This window comes from Micropterus dolomieu, linkage group LG12 (genome assembly GCF_021292245.1).
Source record: "Micropterus dolomieu isolate WLL.071019.BEF.003 ecotype Adirondacks linkage group LG12, ASM2129224v1, whole genome shotgun sequence".
Classification (NCBI taxonomy): domain Eukaryota; kingdom Metazoa; phylum Chordata; class Actinopteri; order Centrarchiformes; family Centrarchidae; genus Micropterus; species Micropterus dolomieu.
The window spans coordinates 12,134,754-12,142,437 of record NC_060161.1 but is presented as its reverse complement, the minus strand read 5'-3'; the positions used below and the strand labels follow the sequence as shown (position 1 = coordinate 12,142,437).

General features: G+C 39.6%; 1 protein-coding gene across 1 annotated transcript; it reads left to right on the top strand.

Moving 5' to 3' along the window:
* Positions 1-1,544: 1,544 nt before the first annotated feature.
* Positions 1,545-3,028, top strand: LOC123981096 (immunoglobulin kappa light chain-like). The gene is made up of 5 exons (XM_046065740.1): positions 1,545-1,599; positions 1,723-2,430; positions 2,519-2,644; positions 2,771-2,772; positions 2,909-3,028. The coding sequence occupies exons 1-5, from the start codon at positions 1,545-1,547 to the stop codon at positions 3,026-3,028; spliced, it is 1,011 nt and encodes a 336-aa protein (XP_045921696.1).
* Positions 3,029-7,684: the final 4,656 nt, after the last annotated feature.

The following is a 7,684-nucleotide window of genomic DNA, read 5'->3' as shown; positions in this document are numbered from 1 at the left end:
ATCGCCCCACAATCCCACCGCAGACCCCCACCCCCAGAAGCCAGGACACCCTGCGACCCCCCAAAGCGCAAAGGACCCCAGACCGCATGTCCAGGGGGAAGCTGTACCCCGCCCCAAGGAAGAACAGCAGAAAGCCGTGCCGGGAACCTCGCTACCGACAGGGAGCGATAACGCGGGAGAACCAGGCCAACGGTCCCCCAGCCCAGCCAGAGGCATCTCTCCCTACAGTGCAGCCAGTGACAGCAGCTCCCGAGGCCGATCTCATCCCCGGACAGGGGCCCAGGATACTGCTATTTATATATCATGCACGTATTGGTAGCGATGTCCTATTATTTGACTTGGTGATTCCCTGACTTTTTAACCAGTACCAACAGCAGGTCGCTTATCTAGTGAAATGCCTTAACATGACTTTGCTGACTACTTTGTGTGTGGCACTATTAAATGTTAGCACGCTAACCTGCTAAACTAAGATGGTGAAAATGTTTATTGGAGATCTATCAGAAATTTTTCTACAGCCTCCAGGCCCCATGAGTGTGCAGGCTGGTGTATAAAGCTCTGGTGCTAAATAATACGTGTGGTCCTCCATTTGTTCAAATTTCACTTCTTACTTCTAACAAACCACACAACTACTACTACTACTACTACTTCCTTTTTCATATGTATAAGAGTTTGTCCATTTGGGCTACTGTAGCAACATGGCAGGGCTACATGGCGACTTCCATGTAAGAGAACCTGTGGTGTTTGTGGATAGAAATGGTTTATTCTAAGGTAATAAAAACACAACAGTTCATTATGTAAGGTTTATACACCACTGAAAACATAGTTATGGATATTATATTGCATTTCTGTCAGCAGATCCTCTAAATATTACGCACTGGACCTTTAATATTTGCTGGTACATTTTTGAGCTGTTCTTGTGTACTAAAGCAGAGCTAGCACTTTGAACCGTCTAGCTAGGATATTAAATGACAACACCGAATCCATCTTTTGAAATGAGCATATTTTATTTATTTTCTAATTCTGACCCTTTGTAACAACACAGATGACATTCTAGGTAAAATGGTCCACTTCATTGGAAGTTTATTCAATCAATGAACCATTAATCTATTGCTTAAAATAATAGCATTTAGGTTTATTATATTCCTTAAATTTTTATTCACAAAATCTGGCAAGTGATCATTGTCCTGTTGTATGATTAGTGTATTTGTTACGTAAGTAGTTATAGTTACTAAATAATTATAATTGTCTAATAATGATCAGTTCATTGCCAAAACTGTATCATGATTAAACTCCACTATATGTTATTATTAGTGTAAACATTATCATGAAACCATGCAATGATTTATGAATCAATATCTCCCTAAAACTGTAAACAAACAACATGAATGGGAAACCCATTTTACTACAGTGGCAGTGAACATGTGATCAAATTTCCTAAATAGGATGTACAGTGTCACTTCTGTTTGGCCAATCAAACACAGTCTTGTCTCTGAAGAGAGGAGAAAAGACAGATTCTTTCCATTCAGCACGACAATTTGAACACGATGACATCTCCAAAGTTTGTTTTCTATCTGACATGTCTGTTCTTGGCAAAAATTGGTAAGTTTTTTTTGTGTGCCTGCAGTTGGGATTTTATATGGTTACTGCTCATTGCTCTCATATTTCTTTATAGTTTTCATGTGTTCATAAAGTGCATTTGCTTTGTCTCTCCTATCACTTCAGCTCAGACAACTGATCTGAAATCCTCCTCATCCATTCAACAAGACAGTGGTTTTATGTCAGCAAAAATAGGGGACAACATAATTTTGCGATGTTTCTATAAAGGTGATGTTGCAGCAAGGTTTCACTGGTATAAACAAACTCTGGGACAGAGACCAAGACTCATCTCCACCTTTTATAAGTATGAAAAAAATGGAATTTTTCATGATGAATTCAAAAATAATCCACGCTTCACACTGGATACTGAAATAGGTAAAAATCACTTGAAGATAACAGATCTGCGCGTTTCAGACTCAGCTACTTACTACTGCGTGAGTAGCTATTCATACAACTTTGAATTTGCAGAGGGCACTACTGTCAGTGTAAAGGGATCAGGTTCAACCGTCCCAGTTTCGGTCCATCAGTCAGCATCTGAGCCCATCCAGCCAGGAGGCTCTGTGACTCTGAACTGTACAGTACACACTGGGACCTGTGATGGAGAACACAGTGTTTACTGGTTCAAAAACTCTGAAGAATCTCATCCAGGACTTTTTTACACCCATGGAGGCAGGAACGATCAGTGTGAGAGGAATTCCAGCACACAAACACACACCTGTGTCTACAACTTGCCATTGAAGAGCCTGAATCTTTCTCAAGATGAGACCTACTACTGTGCTGTTGCCTCATGTGGACACATACTGTTTGGAAATGGGACCAAACTGGACTTTGAAGGTAAGTAACTTTTTAGCAGAAGTTTATTTTTTAATACTCCCTATTCAAAGTCAAGCTTTGTAATGTGTCCTGGTGTCTGACTCTGCAGATGAGGTGAACTCTCTTGTCTTGGTGCATTTCTTGAGTGGGACTTTGGCATTCACTATCATTCTGATTGTTTTACTGGCTTCCTTAATGTGTGTGATCAACAAGAGAAATAACTGCAAATGTACAGGTACTGTGACTGCTGTTCTTTGTAGTTGTAGTGGTTACTCACATAACATGGTATTATAGTAAAGGCACTTTCCATCTATTTCAGAGTCTCATGCAAGATTTTCAGTTCCCCCCACACCAAATGCAGAGGTATTTTTTGTTAAGATAAACTATTCTATTACCATTCAAACATTTTCATCGTGCAACAATTTTGTTTTTTTCGGATACAGTTTTTATTTCTCTTAAGTACTACATTATGATTTACTGTTCTACATATTATTATCAGGGTGTCCAAAATGAAGAAAACATCCATTACGCAGCCTTGAAGGAACAAAAGGTCAACAGCTCCAGAAGACAAAAGAACAACACCAGGACTGAATGCGTGTACTCAAGTATAAAGCAGTAGAACTGTACATGTTTTGTATTTGTTTCTGTGTAACAAGACAAAAAAAGGCTTATTAGTTTTTTTCTAAGTGTAATAAGTCACTAAGGGCATATTATCACATTCTTTTTTGTGACTAATGTGAAAGAACAGCTACCATGAAGTGGAAATATGACCTTCATCCCGAATTCATTATTAGGGTTAGACCAACCAAGTCTTAAAATTCACTACTTCAAGACAGTCACCACTGAAATCTGCTACATATGTTTACTTCTGCATTTAATGTCCTGAAAACGTATATTGTCAATCAGCTTCTTACTAGGAAAAATGGGATTTAAAATAAACAGAAAAATTCTCTGTGCTGTTTTGTCTGCGCTCTTCTCAATGGTTTTAAGTTGATGGGGCTCAGATGGAAAGAAACATGTCACATTTTTATGGTTACCAATCAGAATATTTCAATCAGAATCTGATGGCAATCAGATTATTTTTCTTTACAGTATTTTGCCAAGCTACTGTCGATCAAATCTGATCAAACCACACCCACACAGTTCCGATAGAACAGTTGAGTTTTTGAGTTTTAACCTCTTACATAAATACCAAATGATTTTATTTTTTTAACTTTAACTTCGCTGCTTATAAATATTTTATGGATAAACATTTGCAGTTGCTTTAAGTGTGGTTTAGTAACTTGCATAAACTTTGTGCAATAGCAATAAATTTGCATGATGAATAAGCAAAACATTCTGCCTGTGAGACTTACTGTATTTGCTTGTTTTATACACAAACCCTTCTGGGTTGTCAGAATGTGTTGTCATCAAGTGTATGAGCTGAGAAGAGGTAAGGTGAATTCCCACCCCTAACCATCTGCCAGTGTCTATGACTCTCAACTGTATGATTACATGTTATAGATTAATTCCTGATGTGTAAACTATCTAAAGTAAGCAAACCCAAATCATAACAATTTAAAACTCATATACTTTATTTTAACTTTTCTCACTAAAGTCCTAAAACCAGGGTGGTACTGTAGGAAGGCCTTTGTTAAAGAGGTCATATTTTGCTTTTTGGCTTTTTAGCTTTCCTTTATTTTGTTTTGTATCTTTTTTGTGCATGTAATAGGTTTGCAAAGTGAATAAAACCCCAAATGGAGTTCCCATCTCCCACAGAAAACACTGCTCTGAACTGCTTGAAAACGGCTTGTTTGTAGTCCAGCCTTTTTATTTCTTTTACCGTGTTGCGTCACAAGCTTAATGGCTCAAAAACAATGGTGGAAAAACACACTGTGCTGCAGCACACACACACTGATTAGACATCCGCCCGCTGTCTCCCCTCATCCCTACTCTCCTTACGGAACATGAGACAGTCAATGGACATAAAGTTGTTACTGTGATGTAGAGACAGTATACAGTTAAAACGTTACGTATGCAAGATCAATGTGTTACAAATGAATAACTCACCACTCTGAACTCTGACTCCAGTCTGAGTCACGAAGCTGGTTCGGGAACATATACAGCTGAACCGAAGCAGTGTTTACCGGCTTGTCAGGACCCGTCCTACTCTGCTTCTGATTGACTAGTAGTCCTTAACTCGGTGTGCAACTCCCAACAAAAATATTTTAGGATTGAGATGCATCAGTCTGTAGCTAAAACAGAGCGGTCAACACACAGGGAGACAGGGGTGCTGCAGCAACATATGACAAGGATTTGGGGCTTTTTTGAAAATTAAACCATGTAAACCTGCTCTGGTACAACCCCTAAATAGAATGATGAACCTGAAAATGATATGAAAACTTTTAATCCAATGGTATCATGGACCATGGACTTCATTAAAATTACTATAGCCATGTTATGTCTGTACTACTCCCAAATGTAGTGCCAATTCACCCAACAGTTTAATGAAAAATTTCAAACATAAACCTTTTGGTGGTGACAGAAGAAAACACAGGGATCAACAAAGTCATTATGAGTCAGTCTCTGGGGACAAAGCATGTCTGTACAGCTTCATGGTAATCCAGCCTATACTGGATGAGATAAAACCCTCTGGACCACAGTGGTGGAGCCAGAACACAGGTCACATATGGCCTGTGACAGCTATATCTCTCAGTAAACTGTATGGCCATAGTTCTTTTGGAAAAACTACAAAATTTTCCTCAGTGGAGCAATGGTACGGCATCCTGAACTTCCTGTGAACACTTGCTGTGTTTAGATATGCAGACATTTGATATGGATGTGTATGATGTAAACAGTTTCTGTCACTGCCTCCTCATTATATTTATATTTATTCATATAGCTGATCCTTTTATCCAAAGCGACACACCTCAGGAGCAACTAGGGGTTGAGTCTCTTGCTCAGGGACACAGTGGGACATTGAACCCGGGTCTCTCACATCAAAGGCATTTGTCTTATCCACTGCACCATCACCACCCCTCCTCACCCGACACATTCTCATTCCCAGCTCGTCACATATGGACGCTTGGTCAAGACCCCTTGGCGTCACTGGGTACCTCTTTAGCTAAGTTTTTGGACTTATAGTAACAATAAATATGCAACGTAGGAAACAGCACCACAATTTGGTTAGGTTAAGGCACCAATATTACTTAGTTAGGTTCAGGAAAAGATCATGTTTTAGGTTAAAATAACTATGTTACCTAAGTTACGCAACTTACAGGAAAACATTCACTGTTAACTTTTTGTTACACACAGGAAACAAACACTGGTCTCTCTGGTCTAGGGGAAAGTCCAGTGTCTGGCACACCCGGCCACCTCCTTCATTTAATATTTCTGTTAAATATCACAGAACTACCTGTAGCGTTGAAATACGATGCTACAAGTCTTAGTGAGTTGAACTCTGACACTGAGTGGCTCCTCAGTGTGTTACAAACTGATGCCATCGGGTCTTGACCATGCGTCCATATGTGACGACTTGGGAGTGAGAACATGCTGCAACACCTCCAGGAGGTGTCTCTGTGTGACTGCATATAGAGTGAGAGAGGACCGAGAATGAGGTACAGTGAAGTAGAGGTAACAAGTAGTGAAGTGTAGTCTGTGCTGGTAAAGTGTTTAAGCTGTCAGTGTAAGCCATTGATAAAAAAGCCCCTCAACAGTTTGCCGTATCCAGCACTTGACTCAACAACGTAACAACATTCATTATATAGTTTTAGGGTCACAATTCCAGCCAAATGGACAGGCTTCTTCTGTAACAGTCATGTCACTGCACAGGAGCCAACCAGTTCTCTCAAATAACAATTCTACACTAATCACCTGTCAATCACACAAAAAACATGACACATGAAGTAGCAAAGTATTTAGTAGCCCTGAGACCCCATTGTGATGAGAGTTATGAATGAGTGACACCTAAGACAGTCTTCCTGGTTGAACTTACACTGAGCTGCATCAGCACAGATAACAATGGAAATGTTTACAGGGGACACTAAAACATGATGAACTAAACTGACAAACTAAAGGCTGTGCATGTGTTTTTTTTATAGAATTTCTTTTTTTTTTAAACCTTGTGTTATGCTCTTTTTTTAGGAAACACTTAAAAAAAATAAGGTGCTTTTTACCAGCAGTATTCCCTTTACACAGCAGCAATAAAATATTTCTTGTAAATCTCAACTTAAATATTAATGTACTCAAATCAAATATTAAACCAAAGCGGTTTTCCACTGCCAGGGCGTTACCTTTCATCTAGCTTGTTAAAACAAGTTAGAGACCAGAACCACAATCATAGCATCATAAAAGGCACCTTCTGGGCAACAGGTTAACATATAAGAATCTGCAGAAGCATTTTTCTTTTTATCAGGGAGCAGCAGAAACACTTTATGTTCAGAAGCAAGTGTCCCTGTCAGAGTGAGGTGAAGTGCTCGCCTCACACACACACCCGCCCACTGCCGAAGTTGAATTGTCATGAACATTTTGTTCGCGACATGCAGCACAAATCATTGGAAGAGAGACTGATCCTTGCTGTTTGTGAGTTTCCAGAATCTATTACTGTTCACTAAAGAGGACATCAACAGGAGGGAATTCGCATGGCATAGCATCCCTGCACAACTAGATGTAGGCCTATCAGGTAAAGCATTCATTCATTCATTCATTCATTAATTAATGCATTTGCTGCTAAGTTGAGGAAGAGCGAGAATGTGACTCAACAATCCAGCGAGGACAGGATGTCTGGCTTCTCATTAAATATAGGCATAATTACAGATCAGGAGCAGGTGTGGAGAGAATGGACGCCTCACCCAGAGATTAGTCCCGCCCCCAAGGCCACTGCGGAGTTAGGGAAAACAGGGAAAGGAGCAGGGGAAAAGGGGAAAACAAGAACACACAAAAACAAAATGCAACATACACACTTCCCCCTGCACCAAAAGGTCAAAGAAACTTTAAAACACACTCATACCCAAACCAGACAATCATTGTTATGGCAGGGGGGTTGTGACACAATAAAGAACATTAAAATAACAGACTAAAAATCAAATACTTTCATTAAAAAAGAAGGGGATTTATAATGTCAGCAGGGCCTTAGCAATGTGGAGCATATTCAATGTGTTAGGGAATACAAATAAATAGCAAATATATGGGTTGTTACCTGATTGTGAGCGATTTCAAGAGCTTTTAATGTGACTAAGATATCTGTTCCATTTCTGACTATATCATTTCAGTGGGAAACATGGAGCATGGGAGGTTT